This window comes from Mauremys reevesii, linkage group 1 (assembly GCF_016161935.1).
Source record: "Mauremys reevesii isolate NIE-2019 linkage group 1, ASM1616193v1, whole genome shotgun sequence".
Classification (NCBI taxonomy): domain Eukaryota; kingdom Metazoa; phylum Chordata; order Testudines; family Geoemydidae; genus Mauremys; species Mauremys reevesii.
The window spans coordinates 103,864,908-103,885,867 of NC_052623.1; the positions used below are offsets into that span (position 1 = coordinate 103,864,908).

Below are 20,960 nucleotides of genomic sequence, written 5' to 3' on the forward strand. Positions count from 1 at the left end.
TGCCAAGCTGTTTCCTACCTCATGTGTTAGTCTGAGAGCTTTGTTCACCTATTATGTACATGGACTTTCATTATCTCTGCCTGATGACAGAGCTGATCAGAGAAGCAAACACAGTCCTTTGTCTGGGGCAGACCTGTTTATCAAATCTGCCTGACATGCCTGGTTTAAAATACACTTCAGTCATAATCCATAACTCTTAACACACACTGCATACATTCATCATACAAGAATATTAATGATCAGTGAATTATGTAATATGTCATTGGAAAACTAATGACACCTTTTAGATACAGATTATAACTACAGTGAGTTGAGGTACATGGAAATGGTCAAGCCATCTGAAACTCATTACTACCAGTGAGCCCCTTGCCCTCTGGCATTTGGATGCTGGTAGGATGACATCTTCCCTCTTACAAAACTGCAGGAGGGCTAGCTACTGGATGACCCAAAGAGAACAGGTCAGAGCCTGCCACCATATCTTCTTTCCCCTTTATACAGAAGAAACCTGTTTTCATCACCTTTGGGTGTTTGCAGTCTCCAGGATACAATATCAGCATATCCATAATTTCATCTACAGAGTTGTTACAAACACGTCACAGTGACATTAATGACTGGTTGTTATTAGATTCCAAAAGATATTTATGTAAAAGGTGACATGTAATATATTATGACAACAGTGTGTGAGGTGCAGTGAGTACAGCAGGTCTGATAAAAGTTGAACAGAGTAGAAGAGAATCACAACTGGACCTCTATGTCACATACAGTATTCTATTTATCTAGGAGTGAAAGTATTCACTGTTGATGACAAGAACGGGTTCTGAATATTGAGGCAGATGAGACCTCCAGCCACCTAACAACCCTTATCACACCTTTTGGCAAGTACTATTGCTTGTGGGCATCAGCCAGGTCCCAGAGGTGTTCCAGTGCAAACTGAACCAAGCATTAGAGGGAAACCTAGGCATCAAGATTGTAGCTGATTACATTCTTATTGTGCAGAAGGAGAGATCAAGGAAGAGGAAATCCATGACCATAATACCAAGTTGCAACAACACCTTCTTATTGTGCAGAAGGAGAGATCAAGAAAGAGGAAATCCATGACCATAATACCAAGTTGCAACAACACCTGAACAACTGCTGGGAGCAGATTAGGCTGAATGCAGGCAAACTGAATCTGAGAAGAACTGAGGTGCTCTACAATAAACCACTGTAGACTTCTGAGAGATTCCAGAACCTCAAGAATCAGGGCCTGCAGCAGAACCAGTGTCTGGGCAACCTAATGAGCACAGCTGGCCTGTAGTAGACTGCCTGATTGGCTACATAAGAACATAAGTATGGCCATACTGCATCAGACTGATAAGCCATCTAGCCCAGTATTCTGTTTTCTGACTGTGGCTGATGCCAGATGCTTCAAAGGGAATAAACAGAACAGGGCAGTTGGTTGAGAGATTCGTCCAGTCCCAGCTTTTAGCAGTTGGAGGTTTAGGGCCACCAAGAGCATGGGTTTGCATCCTGACCCCACGCTGGCTAATAGCCATTGACAGACTTATCCCTCATGAACTTATCTAATTATTTTTTTTAATCCAGCTATACTTTTGGCCTTCACAACATTCCCTGGCAATGAGTTCCACAGGTTGACCGTGCATTTTCTGGAGTAGTGCTTCTTTATGTTTGTTTTAAACCTGCTGTCTACAGTAGAACCGCAGTGTCACGAACACCAGAGTTATGAACTGACCAGTCAATCACACACCTCATTTAAAACCAGAAGTATGCAATCAGGTAGTAGCAGAGAACCAAAAAAAAAAAAAGGCAAATCTAGTACTGTGTTAAACATAAACTACTAAAAATAATAAAGGGAAAGCAGCATTTTTCTTCTGCATTGTCAAGTTTCAAAGCTATATTAAGTCACTGTTCAGTTGTAAGCTTCTGAAAGAACCACCATAACATTTTGTTCAGAGTTGCAAACAACCTCCATTCCCAAGGTGTTCATAACTCTGAAGGTACTACTGTTTTAATTTAAATTGGGTAACCCGTGTGTTATGTGAAGGGGTAAATAACACTTCATTATCCACTTTTTCCACATGATTAATGATTTTATAGACCTCTATCATACCCTCCCTTAGTTGCCTCTTTTCTAACCTGAACCGTCCCAATTTTTTTCATATTTCCTCATATGGAAGCTGTTACACACCCTAATCATTTTTGTTTCCCTTCTCTGTACTTTTGTGTACCAAGCATTTATATGGTGGTATTATGTCTTACCTGTCCCTTTCCCAAAGGTTCCTAACATTGTTAGCTTTTTTGACTGCCACTGCATATTGAGCAGAAGTTTAAAGAACTATCCAAGATGACTCCAAGATCTTTTACTTGAGTGGTAACAGCTAATTTAGACCCCATCTTTTACATACAGTCAGAAAGTTTTCCAGTGTGCATTACTTTGCATTTATTAACACTGAATTTTATCTGCCATTTTCTTGCTCAGTCACCCAATTTTGTGAGATCCCTTTCTAACCTTTTGCAGTCAGCTTTGGACTTAACTATCTTGAGTAACTATGTATGGTCTACAAACTTTGCCACCTCACCGTGTACCCCTTTTTCCAGATCATTTATGGGTATCTTGAAAAGCACCAGTCCCAGTATAGATCCTTGGGGGACCCTGATATTTAGCTCTCTCCATTGTGAAAACTGACCATTTATTCTTACCCTTTGTCTCCTATCTTTTAACTAATTACTGATCCATAAGAGGACCTTCCCTCTTATAACCATGACTGACTACTTTGCTTAAGAGCCTTTAGTGAGGGACCTTGTCAAAGGCTTTCTGAAAGTCCATATACACTGTATCACCCTTGTTCACATGCTTGTTGACATCAAAGAATTCTAATTGACTGGTGAGACATAATTTCCCTTTACAAAAGCTGTGTTGACTCTTCCCCAACATATCATTTTCACCTATGTGTCTGATAAATCTGTTCTTTACTAGTTTCAACTAACCTACCTGATACCGAAGTTGGCAATTACATGCCAGTAAGCCTAAAACCAACTCTGGAGTCTTAAAAAAAAAAAAAAGAGTTGGCATAATATTAGCTATCTGCCTGAAAAATTGAGAACCATAAAGGAAATATCTCCAGGTTCTGTGCACATCTATCAGAAGCCTGTGACCCTTCAGATAATTAAAACACAATGATTCAGCATGGGAATGGTCAGAGACCCCAAAACATGTGTTTGAAAAATTTAAAGAAAATCATAAGTGAAGCACCAGTTCTAAAGTACTACAACCTTGAGGAACAGCTAGAACTACAGTGTGATAGTTCACAAGGAGAAAGAGGAGCAGCCCATTAGTTCTGCAAAGCCAGCAGCCCATAGCATTTGCTAGTACAGCCCTGATAGACACAGAAAGGAAATATATTCATATAGAAGAGAAGCTGCTGTCTTAATAATTCCATCAGTTGACCTCTGGGCTCTAGGTGGGCATACAGTCTAGTCCCAAACCATTAGAATGCATTGTGAAGAAGCCACTGGTGAGTGCATCCATATGACTAAACCACGTGTTGCTGAAACTCCAGCTCTATAAGAAGAGAATACGACACTGCCCAGAAAAGTCACTACTGGTGCCAGATACACTGAGCAGGACATATCTTCCAGAGTACAACACAAATGGCTCTGCGTAACAGGAATTAGAGTCTGTGAACATACTTTTGCATTTCTGATGGGAGGCTCCGGGCAACTCAACAAAGCACAGAAAAGACGGTTACTCACCGTAGTAACTGTTGTTCTTGGAGATGTGTTGCTCCTATCCATTCCAGTCAGGTGTGCGCGCCGCGCGTGCACGGCTCTCCGGAACATTTTTACCCTAGCAACTCCGGCGGGCCAGCTGGGCGCCCCCTGGAGTGGCGCCGCTATGGCGCCTGTTATATACCCCAGCCGGCCCGTCCGCTCCTCAGTTCCTTCTTGCCGGCTACTCCGACAGTGGGGAAGGAGGGCGGGTCTGGAATGGATAGGAGCAACACATCTCGAAGAACAACAGTTACTACGGTGAGTAACCGTCTTTTCTTCTTCGAGTGATTGCTCCTATGCATTCCAGTCAGGTGATTCCCAAGCCTTACCTAGGCAGTGGGGTCGGAGTGAGACGTGGCAGAGTGTAAGACTGCGGAGCCGAAGGCTGCATCGTCTCTTGATTGCTGCACCAACGCGTAATGGGAGGCGAAGGTGTGGACAGAAGACCAGGTGGCCGCTCTACAGATGTCCTGGATGGGAACATGGGCCAGGAAAGCGGCTGACGAGGCGTGCGCTCTCGTTGAGTGAGCAGTGAGGCGGCATGGTGGCACGCGAGCAAGCTCATAGCATGTCCGAATACATGCCGTTACCCAGGAGGAAATCCGCTGGGAGGAGACCGGCTCACCCTTCATGCGGTCGGCGACTGCCACAAACAGCTGGGTCGAATGCCGGAAAGGCTTCGTCCGCTCGATGTAAAAGGCAAGGGCCCTGCGGACGTCCAGGGTGTGAAGCTGTTGTTCCCGAGGGGAGGCGTGCGGCTTCGGGAAAAAGACCGGGAGGAAGATCTCCTGGTTGAGGTGGAAGGCCGACACCACCTTGGGGAGGAAGGCCGGGTGTGGTCGAAGCTGCACCTTGTCTCCGTGGAAGACGGTGTATGGTGGTCCAACCGTTAGAGCACGGAGCTCAGAGACTCGTCTCGCTGATGTAATTGCGACGAGGAAGGCCGTCTTCCAGGAGAGGTAGAGCAGAGAGCACGTGGCTAGAGGCTCGAAGGGTGGTCCCATAAGCTTGGCCAGAACGAGGTTCAAATCCCAGGTCGGGGCAGGACGCCGCACCGGCGGGTACAACCGGCCCAGGCCCTTAAGGAAGCGGGAAACCATCGGGTTAGAGAAGATGGACCGACCTCCCATAGATGGACGAAAGGCGGACACTGCTGCCAGGTGTACTCTCAAGGAGGAGACCGCAAGACCTTGCTCCTTAAGGTACCAGAGGTAGTCCAGGATGGTAGGGATAGGGACTACGAATGGATTGAGTCCTCGTTGATCACACCAGACTGCGAATCGCTTCCATTTCGCAAGGTAAGTGGAGCGAGTGGAAGGCTTTCTGCTCTCTAGCAGGACTTGCTGTACTGCCGCCGAACAGTCCCTCTCTGTGTGGGTCAACCACTCAGGTACCAAGCTGCAAGATGGAGGGACTGCAGGTTCGGATGGCGGAGTCTGCCGAAGTCCTGGGTGATGAGGTCCGGCCATAACGGAAGGGGGATGGGATCCCGAACGGAGAGCTCGAGCAGCAGGGTATACCAGTGCTGCCTCAGCCAGGCTGGAGCTACGAGTATGACGCGGGCTCTGTCCCTCCGAAGCTTCAGTAGCAGTCGGTGCACGAGCGGGAATGGAGGGAAGGCGTAGAGGAGACGATCCGTCCAGTGGTAAAGGAAGGCGTCCGACAGGGAGCCTGGCGAGCGACCCTGGAACGAGCAAAACAGGTGGCACTTCCTGTTCTCCCTGGAGGCGAATAGGTCTATCTGGGGAAACCCCCACCTCCAGAAGATTGTGTGGACGACATCTGGACGGAGGGACCACTCGTGGGAGAGGAACGACCTGCTGAGATGGTCGGCCAGCGTGTTCTGCACTCCCGGAAGAAAGGATGCTTCCAGGTGAATTGAGTGGGTCACGCAGAAGTCCCACAGGAGCATCGCTTCCTTGCAGAGCGGGGAGGAGCGGGCTCCGCCTTGTTTGTTCACATAAAACATCGCTGTGGTGTTGTCCGTGAACACCGCTACGCATTGGCCTTGCAGACGGGTGTGGAAGGCGTGGCACGCCAAGCGAATTGCCCGCAGCTCCCTGACGTTGATGTGGAGGGAGAGCTCCTGGGGCGACCAGAGGCCCTGGGTGTGTAGGTCGCCCAGGTGTGCTCCCCATCCCAACGCCGAGGCATCTGTCGTCAGTGTCACGGACGGACGAGGCGGGCGGAACGGGACTCCTGCACATACGACCTCTGGGTTCAGCCACCAACTGAGCGAAGCGAGGGTAGGCTTTGTGACCGTGACTACTCTGTCCATCGAGTTGCGGTGCGGGCGGTACACCGACGCCAGCCAAGATTGAAATGGGCGAAGGTGCAGTCTCGCATAGGCGGTGACGAACGTGCACGACGTAGGCAGGACCGAACCGTCGTAGTGGGAAAAGCGTGCAGGTCTCGGATGATGGAGACCATCGTCTGGTGCCGGGCGCGAGGGAGACAGGCTCTGGCCACCGTGGAGTCGAGGACCGCTCCAATAAACTCCACCCTCTGAGATGGAGTCAGTGAGGACTTCTCCACATTGACGAGAAGGCCCAGTGCCCGAAATAGGGAGAGTATCTCGGCAACTTGGTCTGTTACCAATTGGCGGGATGGCCCGCGAACCAGCCAGTCGTCGAGATAAGGGTAGACGTGAACTCGACGACGGCGGAGGTCTGCAGCAACCACTGCCATGCATTTGGTGAAGACCCTCGGAGCGGTGGATAGGCTGAAGGGTAGCACCGCAAACTGGTAGTGCGCACCGTTGACCACAAAACGCAGGTAGCGTCGATGGGGAGGGTAAATAGCAATATGGAAGTGTGCGTCCTTCATGTCGAGGGCGGCAAACCAGTCTCCCGGATCCAGAGAGGGAATGATGGTCCCCAAGGTCACCATGTGAAATTTGAGCTTGATCATGTATTTGTTGAGCTCCCGGAGGTCCAGTATGGGTCTGAGGCCTCCTTTCGCCTTGGGGATGAGAAAATAATGGGAATAGAATCCCCTGCCCTGCCTGTCTTGCGGCACCTCCTCTATGGCACCCAACCTCAATAGAGTCTCGACCTCTTGCAAGAGGCATTGCTCGTGAGAGGGGTCCCTGAAGAGGGACGGGGAAGGGGGGTGGGAAGGAGGGGGCAAAATAAACTGAAGGTGGTAACCATACTGGATAGTACGGAGTACCCAGCTGTCCGATGTGATTTGGGACCACGCCGGGAGGAAGTGGGAAAGGCGGTTGCAAAATAAAGGGGTTGGATCCTGGGAATAGACTGATGAGCCGTCCTCGGGCGTCCCATCAAAATTGCTGTTTGGGCCCTTGCGGGGCCTTGGACGACGCCTGGGCCTGGTTGCGCCTGCTGCCTGAAAGTCTACGGCGGTTGAGGCCGTTGCACCGACTATTATAAGGCCTTGACCTGGCCTGGGTAAAAGGCCGGAAGGGCTGCTGTTGGCGGAAGGAGCGCCTCTGGGTAGCTGGTGTGTGCATACCCAGAGTGCGGATAGCTACACGACCGTCCTTCAGGGTCTGTATCCTCGAGTCTGTTTTCTCTGAGAACAGGCTGTGAGTCTCAAAGGGCAAGTCCTGGAGGGTATACTGCACCTCCGGCGGCAAGGTGGAGGACTGCAGCCAGGAGATGCGCCGCATAGTTACTCCAGAGGCCAGGGTTCTGGCCCCTGAGTCCGCCGAATCCAGGGCAGCCTGGATGGAAGAGCGGGAGGCTGTCCTGCCCTCTTCGACCAGAGCCGAAAACTCTCGTCGGGAATCCGCCGGGATCACTTCCGTGTATTTCGTGAGGGACACGAAAATGTCGAAGGCGTACCGGGCTAATAGGGCCAGCTGGTTTGCAATGCGCAGCTGAAGACCCTCCGCCGAATACACCTTGCGGCCCAACAAGTCCATGCGCCTGGCGTCCTTCGACTTCGGCGCTGGGGCTGGCTGTCCATGCCGCTCACGGTCGTTAACGGACTGGACGACCTGTGAGTCCGGAGCAGGGTGAGTGTACAGATACTCGTATCCCATGGGGGGGACCGAGTATTTACATTCCACGCCCCTTGCCGTAGGGGGGACGGACGCCGGCGACTGCCAGATGGTCGTGGCATTTTTCTGGATTGTTTTAATAAAAGGCAGGGCCACCCGCGTCGGGGCCTCCGCGCCGATGACGTTGGTCACCGGGTCTTCATCTTCCGGGACCTCCGCCACCGGAAGGTCAATGGCCTTTGCCACCCTGCGGAGAAGGTCCTGGTGGGCCCGCAGGTCGATCGGGGGAGGGTCCACCGTAGCGGCGCCCGCCACTGCCTCATCCGGAGAGGAGGATGAAGACAGAGTCTGTACCACCACCTCTGCCGGAGGCTGCTCAGGGGCTTGTGAGGTTGACGGAAGCCCTGCGGGATCCGACGACGGTAGGGTCTCCCCCAGTGGTGTTGGGGGAGGGCGGCTCACCGTGGCTTCCGGTATCCTGCGTTCAGCACCCACTGGGCGCTGGGACAAGGGGAGCCCTTGGGACTCATAGCCGGCCCAGGGGACCCAGAAACCCCACTGCTGGTGTCCAAGATGTTGGCTCTGGGTGGGAGCCCGGAGATCTGTCTCGCTGTCCGCCTGGGAGACGACCGATGGCTGACGCGAAGGCCCCGGGGGTGCAGAGGCGCTGATGGAGTGCGCCGCTGAATGAGGCAGCTTATCCCCAGACGGTGCCGAGGAGCGGTGCCGGCCGTCATGGTGCCAGGACGGTGATCTGGACCGTCGGTCACTTCGGTACCGGGAGCCAGAGCGTGACCTTGATCGCCGGTGGCGAGAGCGGCTGCGGGAGTCGCGACGTCGAGATCGGTACCGGGAACTGGATCTCCGACGGTACCGTCGGTCCGGTGACCGGGACCGTGAGCGGTGCCGGGAGTGCGACCGGTACCGCGAGACTGAGCGGTACCGGGACTGCGACCGGTGCCGGGACGGGGTGCGGTACCGAGACTGGGATCGGTGCCGGGATCGGGACCGGCGTGACGGCGACCGTTGCCTGGACCGGGACCGGGTCCGAGGCTTGGAGCGTCGCCCCTCTCTTCCGTCAGGGGTCTGGGGCCGCATCATTGCAGGCTTGCCCAACGATTGAACAGCCCGCACCGGCGGTGCCGGGGGCCGGAGGCTCGGTGCCTCTACGAGCTGAATAAGCTCTCTCGCCGTCACAAACGTTTCAGGGGTGGACGGGAGATGCAGCTCTACCGCGGCCGGCGCCGGGGAGCAGGGAGGTACCGGACTCGACGGCTCTTGCGGTGCCGGAGTCAGCGGAACCGTGCACGGCTTGTGCACTACCACAGCCGGTGCCGGAGGTGCCTGGGTAAACTGTCCCAAAGCTGCAGGTTTTGGAGCCGGGTGCGCTGTCTTCCGCTTCCTCTGGGGGGAGAGGGAACGGTGCCGGGACTTCGGTGCCGTCTGCGTGCCTTTAGGAGCCTCGGTACCGGGACGGCTCGGTGCCGCTGGTGCGCTGCGCGCCGAGGATGGTTTCAGCGGTGCCGGGGACGGAGCGGGGGGCTGAAGTGCCGCCTCCGTAAGGAGTTGTTTAAGTCGCGAGTCTCGCTCCTTTCTTGTGCGCGGCTTGAATGCCATGCAAATCGGGCACTTATCAGTCCTGTGCGATTCCCCGAGGCAGCGCAGGAAGGAATCGTGCGGGTCGCCGATGGGCATAGGCCGCTGACAAGCCGCACAGGGCTTAAAGCCCGGTGCCTTGGGCATGAGCCCGCACCGATTGTGGAAGAAGAGGGGCTAACCCCTCTAATTCCCTACTATCACAACTATAACAACTATACAACTAACTTATTCAACTAATCTTAACTATTAAACTAAGTGAAACAACTATATACACTAAAGATACAGAGAAACGCTAGGGCTGTGGAGGTGAGATAGCACTCCACTGTTCCAACTGGCCGTCACGGGTGGTAAGAAGGAACTGAGGAGCGGACGGGCCGGCTAGGGTATATAACAGGCGCCATAGCGGCGCCACTCCAGGGGGCGCGCAGCCGGCCCGCCGGAGTTGCTAGGGTAAAAATGTTCTGGAGAGCCATGCACGCACGGCGCGCACACCTGACTGGAATGGATAGGAGCAATCACTCGAAGAAGAACAGGGTTTACAGGCATTACAAGAGTTCATTCTCCTGACTGCAAGAAGCAAGTGCCACAGGAGGTTACCGCCTATTACCAGATGAGGGATGAGCTGTGAGTGCAAGCCAGAATTTTGTTTAAAGGGGACCAAGCAGATTTAAATGCTAATATCAAGAGATGGATACACCAGGATAAAGAGACATGTGATGAGCCAGGCTGTGCATCTAATGGCCTGGAGAAAGATCAAGAGACCTTTCCACTTTTAATGACAGGAAGTGCATGGTTACAGTGGCTTACTACTTTAATTTCTGGGAGATGGACTATCTGGAGGACACTCAACCAACAACAGCGATCAGGAAACTAAAGGCACATTTTATAAGAGATGTCATGTCTGATATGCTATACTCAGACAATGGGCTGCAGTACACGGGCGCAGAACTCAAACAATTCAGCCCCGAATGGGAATTTGAGCAAGACATTTTCCCCTGGGTCCCCACAAAGCAATGGGAAGGCAGAGTCTGCAGGGAGAGATTGATGGCAAAACAAAACAAAACAGACAGGGAGGGATGTGCGGCCCACCACAATACACCCTCCCGGGACGAGACACACGCACGGAGCCGCCCAGCCCCTGGTACACGAAGGGGGCGGAGCATGTTACTTGCGCTGCTTCCTCCCGCCAAAACGCGTCGGTTGCAAAGCGGCACGTGACCCCGTGGGCTCTGGCACGTGACCCCGTGGGCTCTGGCACGTGACGCCTTTGAGCCAATCATTTCCGCCCTGGCGGCTCCCTCGCTTGGGGCGGGTAACTGGGGGCGCGCTGCTTTGTAACGGTGTCAGCGGCCCGCGCGCCCCGCCAGCACTCACCCGCCAGCCTGGCCGCCCGCGAAGCCTCTTCCCTGCGCCGAGCGTCCCCTCGCCCGGCTGCTCCCGGGTTTAGCGCCACCCTCGGGGCGGGCCCTGGGTGAGCTCTGGCCCCACCCCTACGGCTGCGGAGAGCCCGGAGCGTGCGCGGAGGGAGGAGCCGGGCGGCGGCACAGGTAGGGGACGGAGCCGGGAGAGAGGGCGTTGCCGTGGAAACGCCCCTACTCCCGCCCTCCAGGAGAGTGCGCGCGCAGCTGGGAGCTGGGCTAGGGACACGTGACGCCACGGGCTGATGCTAAAGCGCCGAGTCCCTGTGCCGCTCGGGGCTCCGCCCTCGCGTGCTGCCTGTGAGTCGCGGAGTCAGAGCGCGCGCCCCCCCCCCGCGTGGCTCTGCCCTGCAGCCGCTGAGCCCCCGCCGCACAGCGGAGCATCTCGGAGGCCGGACCGCTTGCATCTGCAGCTCTGCTCCCCTTGGCTGCCCTGAGCCTGGCAGGCTCCTCCCGGCTTAAGCATCGTCTCCACCTAGCGCTGCCCCACGTGCGAAGAAAGAGCGAAACGAGCTTCTGGGCGGAATAAAGGGGAAATTTCCTTCTTACAGAAAAACACCTGCAGCGGCCCAGTGACCTCCCATGGGCCCCCAAAGCGGGACTAGACCCTAAAGGGAGACGGGAGCAGAAACAGGCCAGATGGAATCCCTTCTCTGCATCAATGGCCCCGGGGAGATCTCACCCCGTACAGCCCACAAGCGCCTGAACCCACCTCCCAGACCATGTTCCCTTTTAGCTCCTAGGCCAGCTGGTCTGTTGGGGAAGTAGCTGCCAAAAACTGCAGAGGAGAGCAAGTGCGCACAGCCTTGCAAGGGCTTCAGTAACGTGACAGCCCCAGGTTCAGGAGCCGTACCGTTAGAGGGAAATTTTGATCAAGTCAAAATTCATTTTGATGGGTTCAGTTCCCCAAGAGCAGTACCTGAGTTGGTTCTGGAACAAGGATGGAGTACCTGTGGATAGTGTTATATCATTATTTTTAAAGTTAGAACCAACATGCTGGTCATGCCCCTACCTTGTTTGCTACACCTTCCCCTCCACCCCCAGGGGTGATTCCCCCCCCCCTTTTAGGCCCCATTTAATCTTATTGAGACTACTCACAATGATAAAAATTAATGAAGTGTAAATGTTTGCAGGATCAGTGCTTTAGATTGTAAGCACACCAGGTCAGGGACCACGTCATCTTAGGTCATATTTCTCTATAGTGCCTAGCACATTTTGGGTACTGCTATAAGATAAACACACCACTTATTTAATTACAAGCAAAAATAAAACCTCAGTAACATGATAGCAAAAATGCAGATTTATTACTGGGCTTTATTACAAATACATTTGCTTCTTTCTTGGTTGAACCTTTGTAAGTTAAAATAGCTATTTGCAACTCAGATCATTAACAAGTACATCAAGAAAGGAGTTCAGATATCAGCATCAAATTCAAAGCCACCGATTTCAAATTTCTTGGGACCAGATTTCTACAAAAACCCATAATTTAATAAGCCTTGAATCATTTCTAATATACCATACACTGACACATACCAAACACCCATGCCACAACACAGCTAATGCATTTTTCTAACAGTACAATCAGTCCTCCAGTACATGGCTCATGCAGCTACAGGTATCTGCATCTTTAAAAGTAGCAGGTGTACAGTACTTAACCTTTATGCTATAGCAATGTGATTTGTGTTCTCACTTTCATTCCTAGTGGATTATATTTCATATTACAAAAGATTTGTTAGTAGAGGGCACATTTAAGAGACTCATCTAAAGGACTCTGAAAATACCAGTACTGCTTACTCACTGAAAATGAGAATAATGTTTGAATCAGCAGACACTGTAGCTATGCTTGTTGGAAATCTAGTATGCACAAAGGAACCAACATCTAAACAAAATATTTAGATGTTTTTAATTCAAACATTTTATTCTTTTAGCAATATGCTACAATTTAGAACTCGGAATTCCAAAAGACAGGGCTTTAAACTAAAAAAAAATATTAAGAGCTTTACAGTTATTTGCTTGATTACTTTTAAACTAGTTGTAAGATTAGACATAAATAAATAAATAAATGACTTTACCAAAATACAACATGATCATATATAACCTAGCAATAGGCAAAACTAGTTCAGAAAATAAACTGTCCTAGTCTGAACTTGCAATTCTTTTGGGTAGCCAAACCTTTGTATGAACAGAAACCTCCCCCCACAAAAAACACAACCCCAGACTTTACTTCTTCCTTCACTTGTCTTTTACAATCTCATTCCCTCATCCAGTTACTGTTGCCACCTGACCTCCCCAGGTGTACCTGTTGCTCATATTACATTCAGCCTGAGTTCAAGACTTTTAGGATTCTTGATGTAAGGGACACACATGCTAAGGATGTGTACCCATAAAGATAAAACACCAGGAGTTTCAGGAAGCCAGACTTCAGGGGACTAATTGAAGAGGGCAGGAAGAGGAGTGAGGTCTGAAGAAACTTTAACCAGTAGGGGATTTCCTTGAAAGGAAAGAACAATAGGGTGACCAGACAGCAAGGGTGAAAAATCAGGATGGGGTGGGGCGTAATTGGCACCCATATAAGACAAAGCCCCAAATATCGGGACTGTCCCTATAAAATCAGGACATCTGGTCACCATAAAGAACAACTGCACATGAAGATGGAAAATGACTTAATGTTGTAGGTATAGTTGGCTATGTGGGATGCTTTGATATGATTCAGATTCTTTCATTATTATAATGAATTGTAGGAACTATATGTATCCTAAGAGAAAGCCTCATGTAGCATGGGGAGAATATGTACACAAAGCGATTTGGTGAGTCATTTTTTATCTTAAATAAGGAGGTTTTCATCCTTAGATCAAAAGTACTTTTACAGAGGTGCCTAACAAATATCGTTGGCTCCAGTTTTACAGATGCATACGGTATAGCTGGGAGACAGTAAAGCCAACATTTTCAAAAGTTGAGTGCCTCAGTGTCACGTGTCCAAACAGACACCTAGGGCTTGATCTTCAGATATACTAAAACTGACAATTGCAATTAAAATCAACAGGAACAGCAAGTGCTCAGCACATCCCGATAGCCAGACCCGAAGTATGACAAGTTGGACACTCGAAAATTGAGGCTCCCAAAGTTAGTGGATGCTTTTAAAATGTTTCCATGAGTGAGTAAGTCAAAATTACAGTGATTAACAGTAGCAGTTGAGTACAGACCTTATTCCTAATTTTGTGCTTTATCCACTGAAGCATGCTGCCTACCTTTGCTCTTTCTTTGTAATTTTGTTTAAATGAGTGAACAGCAAAGTGACCAAGCACTTGTGACCTCACAGTCTATTGCCATGGAAATTAATACAATGTCACAAATATAGCTTTATGACTTCACTGTCTAATCAAATAGTAAAGGATTGGTCAGCTGGCAAGGAGAAATTAGCAATGGTAATATTTGATATTAATATTCGATCAATTCGCAATGGTGGCAAGAAAAAAATATTAAAAAAACAAATGGGTCTTAGCTTATAAAATCTCCTTCCTGTGAAACCCCCCTCTCTTTCTCTCTCTTGCAGGCAATATTTTCTATGCTGACTCAGGAGTTAATCAGGTATGGAAAATTAAACATTTCAAAAAGGTAAATTCATAAATATTTTAATAGGCCTAATACATTGAATGAGTTGCATTACCAAGTTGTTTGAGAGGATAAAGTGGAAGATATGGGATTAGCTATTCTATTTAGTGTTCTTGAAAAAGATTTATGGGGTATTTTATATAAACAGAATCTTGTCCATTAGTTCTTCAGAAGCCAGTTGAGCTCTTGCATTATACTCTGCTATAAGTGTATCATTGCTATTAAGTTCATATAAGTGATTACCTTTCATTTTTATTTAGCTAAATAATTATAAATTAAAACAATGAAGACCAATAAAAAAGTTAAGTGATATTAAATAGCCAGAAAATAAATCAAGAAGAGATCATGGGGTTGGTACTAGAAGAGTAAATTAACATTTTAAAATACTAACAGTACAAAATAGGAGGTCCAATCCATCAGAAACTCAGATTAGGAGGACAAGTCAGCATCCCCAGACGAGTGCGTGTAGTGGGTTTGCTGCATAATGAAATGCAGAGATTTCCTGCCCTAAGTACAATATTGATCTATTGAATTAATCCAAAACTAACAGTACATGCCGATAAGGATTATCATACATGTGAACTGCATTTCAAGAAAAATAATTTAGAACTCAATTACATCAGACATTGTGAATAAACAAATATGGCTTGTTTTTGTGAAGTCATTTCTTTTGTCTGCTAGAAACTAGTTTCCATAGCAAAATCTATTTATGGGTTGTTGTTTTTTTGTTTTTGTTTTGTTTTGTTTGTCTAGAGGCTTATTTAACACAATACCTTCTACATTTCATGCATATTAGGCTGAGCTGTAGGACAGAATATAAAAATCTATAAAAACCTGCCACTTGTATTTTAGTTCCAAATGTGGCGTTCTTTTCCAAGCAAAATAACATTTAAAAAGTAGAATACTGTAGATGTAAAACATTTACGTGGTATTCAGAAGGACAAGATCATGTAATATTCTGTACTATGGTAGACATTTGCTTTACATTTTAAACAGTTTCATATTAAGTTGAGTGGTATATTAAGAATATACCAGAACTGCCTGTACAATATTATCACACAAGTTAGGAAAGCTGCAAATATTGCATGAATCAATTTCTTCCTATGGAAAAAAAAATATAGAATGCAGGAACATGGAGAGAGAGGAGGTCAAACCTCTCAATTCTCACATCCAATAGACTGTTCTTCCACTTTCTTTTTAAAAAGATGAACTAATATTTACGGAAGCAGCAACTTTATGTTGATCTATGTAAATACCAGCACACAAATAGCATTTGACTCCCTCCTCTATGTTGCTAATTAAAAGTTTAAAGTAGGGCTGTCAAGCGATTAAAAAAAATCAATCGCACTGTTAAACAACAATAAAATACCATTTATTTCAATATTTTTGGATGTTTTCTACATTTTCAAACATTGAATTCAATAGAATATATTTCAATTACAACAGAATACAGTGCTCACTTTATAGTTATTTTTATTACAATATTTGCACTGTAAAAAACAAAAGTAGTAGTATTTTTCAATTCACTTAATACAAGTACTGCAGTGCAATCTCTATCATGAAAGTTGAACTTACAAATGTAGAATTATGTACAAAAGAAACTGCGTTCAAAAACAAAACAATGTAAAACTTTAGAGCCTACAAGTCCACTCAGTCCTTCTTCAGCCAATAGCTCAGACAAACAAGTTTGGTTACAATTTGAAGGAGATAATGCTACCCTCTTCTTTTTTACAATGTCACCTGAAAGTGAGAACAGGCGTTCGCGTGGCACTGTTGTATCCAGCATCACAAGATATTTACATGCCAGATGTGCTAAAGATTTGTATGTTTCTTCATGTTTCAACCACCATTCCAGATGACATGCGTTCATGCTGATGACAGGTTCTGCTTGATAATGAGCCAAAGCAGAGCGGACTGATGCATGTTCATTTTCATCATCTGAGTCAGATGCCACCAGCAGAAGGTTGATTTTCTTTTTTTGGTGGTTTGGGTTCTGTAGTTTCTGCATTTGAGTGTGGCTCTTTTAAGACTTCTGAAAGAATGCTCCACATCTCGTCCCTCTCAGATTTTGGACAGCACTTCAGATTCTTAAACCTTGGGTCCAGTGCTGTAGCTATTTTTAGAAATCTCACATTGGTACCTTCTTTGCATTTTGTCAAATCTGCTGTGAAAGTGTTCTTAAAACGAACATGTGCTGGGTCATCATCCGAGACTGCTATAACATGAAATATATGGCAGAATGCAGGTAAATCAGAACAGGAGACATACAATTCTCCCCCAAGGAGTTCAGTCACAAATTGTTTGAAAAAAAAGTATTAATTCAAACATCATCAGCATGGAAGCATGTCCTCTGGAATGGTGGCCGAAGCATGAAGGGGCATACGAATGTTTAGCATATCTGGCACATAAATACCTTGCAATGCCAGCAAGTGCCATGCAAATGGCTGTTCTCGCTTTCAGGTGACATTGTAAATAAGAAGTGGGCAGCATTATCTCCTGTAAATGAAAACAAACTTGTTTGTCTTAGCGATTGGCTGAAGAAGAAGTAGGACTGACGGGACTGGTAGGCTATGAAGTTTGACATTGTTTTGCTTTTGAGTGCAGTTATGTAACAAAAAAAAATCTTTCATGACAGAGATTGCACTGCAGCACTTGTATAAGGTGAATTGAAAAATACTATTTCCTTTATCATTTTACAGTACAAATATTTGTAATAAAAATATAGAGTGAGCACTGTATACTTTGTATTCTGTGCTGTAATAGAAAATCAATATATTTGAAAATGTAGAAAAACATCCACAAATATTTAATACATTTCAATTGGTATGCTAATGTTTAACAGTGCAATTAATCGTGATTTTTTTGAGTTAATCGTGTGAGTTAACTGCGATTAATCGACAACCCTAGTGTAAAGTGCAGCATACTCCAAAAGTGGTGCTGTACAAATGTCGCAGTCATTTCCATATAATATTTTCTCAGTTTATAAATTAAAAGATTTTTTTCCCCCCTAATTGCCACTTCAGGAAACTCACCTTGAGTTCTGAAAGTGAATCTGGATTTCTTCTGGTTCATGCGCCAGTAGCAAAGGATTCTGCAGGTCAGTTTCTGTGTAGCTTTGTGCTTGGTTCATCCCTGATGCAGGGACTCCAAGTTGCAACTTCCTGAACCAGTGGGAGTTGCTATGCCCAAGGAGATAAGGATTAACCCTTGGCATAGAGTAGACTGTGTTTGCCCCACCATCCTGCCACAAGGGTTAAGACAACTTTAATGGCTGCTTGGGGAACGGTTCTAGGGGAGTCCTGCCAGCAGAGGCTGACTGGAAAAGGCCGCGTCAGTGCACCCCCTGTACCAAGGCCACACTCACTCCTTAGCCAGGGCTGTCCACTTGTACCACTACATTGTTCTGGGAAGACTCTCTGCTCCTGGGGTCCTTCCACCCTAAAATACTTTGATCGAGTGCACCATCACATGTGGTCGATAACCCTATGCTTGTCAAATTATGGCCTCATTTACACCTTTGCCAACTTCATTGCCTTCAACGGGTTTGCACAGGCACAAACAAAGTCAGAATTTGGACCTACAATTGTAATGATTAACCATTCTGTTGATGTGCTATATAGACTGGAATCCACTTCACTCTCTGAAGTGAATATCTATGATTCTGCATACATGTAAGGCAGGGGTAGGCAACCTATGGCACACGTGCCAAAGGCAGCACGCGCGCTGATTTTCAGTGGCACTCACACTGCCTGGGTTCTGGCCAGCGGTCCGGGGGCTCTGCATTTTAGTTTAATTTTAAATGAAGCTTCTTAAACATTTTAAAAACCTTATTTACTTTACATACAACAATAGTTTAGTTGTATATTATAGACTTATAGAAAGAGACCTTCTAAAAAGATTAAAATGTATTACTGGCACGCAAAACCTTAAATCAGAGTGAATAAATGAAGACTTGGCACACCACTTCTGAAAGGTTGCCGACCCCTGGTGTAAGGGATCAGATTTTCAAGTAGGAAAGTGCCATTTCTTCCAAATCACTTTCTCCATTTTAGTATTCTACATTGATACTACAAGTCAGATGAATGAATCAACTGCATATGAAAATAAACTTTGCTATTTACTTATAGCGTTGTGAAGTACAGTTGTGAAACTCCACTCTACATTAATTTCACATACCCATGTCAGTGTATTTAATGGGCTTTAAAACAGTTAAAGATTTCAAAAAACAAAAACAGAAAAGATAACATTCTTGAGCGGAAATTTTAGAATCTACAGTTGCGTCAACTGAAAAAAGATACATTTCCAATGTAAGACCAAATCAAGCATTTGAGTGTGCATTAGTGGTGCTGTAATTATTATTTTTAAAACTCTGTGACTGAATTCCTTACATGGTTAAAAGTAGCCCTGTAACATTAAAGGTACGCAGCATGCACTGACAGCCTAAAAAGAAACATCAGACATCGCCTTTCTTTTGCAATTGTTCCAGTTTTCTTTTTAAGAGGCTGTAGTTTTCCTTGGTCCCAGGTGCAGCAGGGTCAAGCTTCAGAGAGACTTCATAGTGTTTCTTGGCTAAGTCAAGATTTCCCCAGCGATGGTAAAGCACAGCTGAAACAGCAATGAGGAGTTTTCATTAGCAATACTGTTGAATAATGTGCAATCTTGCCAATCACTTGGAAAACAACATTAAGGCATTTGTTTCCAATAAAGGTTTTTTTGGCTGGTTAGTGGCACAGTAGTAGTTTGTTCTTCTGCCAGCTGCAGGAGCAGAGCTTGGGAAAAGAACCAGCCATGGAATGATGGAGGAATGAACTATGTTGTAGCCATAAATTACTGTATTTATATGAGCTCATAAAGGTTTACAAGCATAGCTCAAATGAACCAATTTGCAGCCACCGAAGTTCTGCCATCTCTGGACTACTACATGCAACCTATCTGATCTATCATACCATGTGACAGCTTTTAGTTTTTGATGCCCCATTTCCTTGATGGCTTCCTAGAAATTAGTCAGAATAGAAATCCACCCAGCAGGAACAGTCTCAAAACTTCTTTTTATACACAATGAACATAAGGGAACAAACAACGCATGTTATAAAAGTTTACACTTGAGGAGTTAGAAAGGTTCTTACCCCAAATTACCATGATAACTGGCTGCATTTGGATTGGCTTTAATTGCCTTGAGGAACAAAGCTTCAGATTCCTGAATAATTTGGAAGAAGATGTCAACAGTATAGGTTACTATTGTAGTACACAAAATGCAAAGTGCACCAAAGCACCACAAAGACGTCACAAATTGTATTAGAGTTGTAGCCATATTTTCTCATCTATACAATATATTACCTCCTCACAATGTTATATATAACACAGTCTGAACTTGTTGCTCTCTGGTGGCTGCAGCCTCCACTAAATATAAACTACACTAATACTTACTACACAAGCACCAATGTATCACAGGCTTCTGCTATTGTAGCAGGCAACTAGCAGTAAGTTTGTAAAGCAGTGTACATTTTAATCAAATTTTCACATATTCCTAATGTTTCAGAATGTAAAACAGAGTTACAGTAAACACATCTGAAGTGGAGGTCTGAATATAATCCACCTTGAGGAACAGTACCTCTACTTTAAAATATAAAAACTACAAATCACTGGGAAAAAAATCACTACATCTATACGTGTCCTCTGAATATTCCCACTTGTGGGATGTGTCCTTAGCACTGTTGACGTTTGGGAATCTTTTAGAAAAGCAAAGGCCTCTCATGGCACCAGATGTTCAGAGCCAAGATTATAAGAATCTGGTCAGTTTCTTAACCGCTTTTCAAGTTTTATCTTCCCAAAGCTAACCACCAGTGCAGAGACCTTTACTCTGTGCCCAGAGAATCAGTCTTGTTAAAAATCATGTTAAAAAAAAAGTTAAGTTTAGATATTTTAGAAAGGTAATTTTAGGTAATTTCTGTTCTGCTGTATATTTTAGATTCTTGGACAGTCTCCAGCTCAGTTCCCAGGCAAAAGACTTTAGAGACAAAAGGCCAGCTATAAGTGGTACGTTTTGCGTTCCTTGAGTCTGTGGGTGTGGACAGACAGACGTACTAGCTCCGCTCAAGATGGAGCATTCAAAATAGCAGCATAGCTGCCGCAGCACGGGCAGTAGTTTGGGCAAGCTGCAAGAGTATAATCCCACCCAACCTCCTAGGTATATATTTGGCAGCTAGCCCAAGGCACCATCTGTGCCACCACAGCCACAGAGCTAGCATGTATGTTTAAGTCTACCCACGCTGGGAATCGCACCTTTCAGCTGTTGTGTAAGCATACCCTAATGGACAGTTACTGTCCAGTACACCTAAGGAAAGGCCACTACTTCCTAGAAGATTGTCTGGTGTACAAGGCCTTTACATCTTAGGCCCAAAAACCAAATACAAGCTGTCCTGTGAGAACAGTTTTATAAACCACAGCCATGAAGGCCTACTCTGTCCTTACATGGGAACAAGCTACTGAACCATGCATCTGAATTCTTTAAAGTGGGGAAAACAGGCCTTTGGTGGCAGGATTGGCATTTCCATCTGTCTCCAAGTTCATTGCACATACACACACAGCAAAATCCT

At 46.7% G+C, this 20,960-nt stretch overlaps 2 protein-coding genes across 15 annotated transcripts in view; both read right to left on the minus strand.

Annotated features, from left to right (window-relative positions):
- Positions 1-15,705, minus strand: part of GGACT (gamma-glutamylamine cyclotransferase) — a 54,534-nt gene extending 38,829 nt beyond the window's left edge. For 2 of the 13 annotated variants that reach the window (XM_039502723.1, XM_039502708.1), the window contains exons 1-2: positions 13,956-15,704; positions 11,672-11,702 (exon numbers count right to left, since the gene is read on the minus strand). In XM_039502723.1, coding sequence (XP_039358657.1) covers positions 11,672-11,702; positions 13,956-13,991 — 67 coding nt within the window. In that variant the 5' untranslated portion in view covers positions 13,992-15,704. Of the gene's footprint in view, positions 1-10,423; positions 10,561-10,708; positions 10,825-11,671; positions 11,703-13,955 lie in introns of those variants that run through there. The other 11 variants (XM_039502690.1, XM_039502660.1, XM_039502713.1 and 8 more) reach the window with 10 other exon arrangements.
- A 2,557-nt stretch (positions 15,706-18,262) lies between these two features.
- TMTC4 (transmembrane O-mannosyltransferase targeting cadherins 4) overlaps positions 18,263-20,960 on the minus strand; it is a 73,289-nt gene continuing 70,591 nt past the window's right edge. For both annotated transcript variants that reach the window (XM_039502559.1, XM_039502566.1), the window contains exons 17-18: positions 19,492-19,561; positions 18,263-18,969 (exon numbers count right to left, since the gene is read on the minus strand). In XM_039502559.1, coding sequence (XP_039358493.1) covers positions 18,818-18,969; positions 19,492-19,561 — 222 coding nt within the window. In that variant the 3' untranslated portion in view covers positions 18,263-18,817. The remainder of the gene's footprint in view (positions 18,970-19,491; positions 19,562-20,960) is intronic.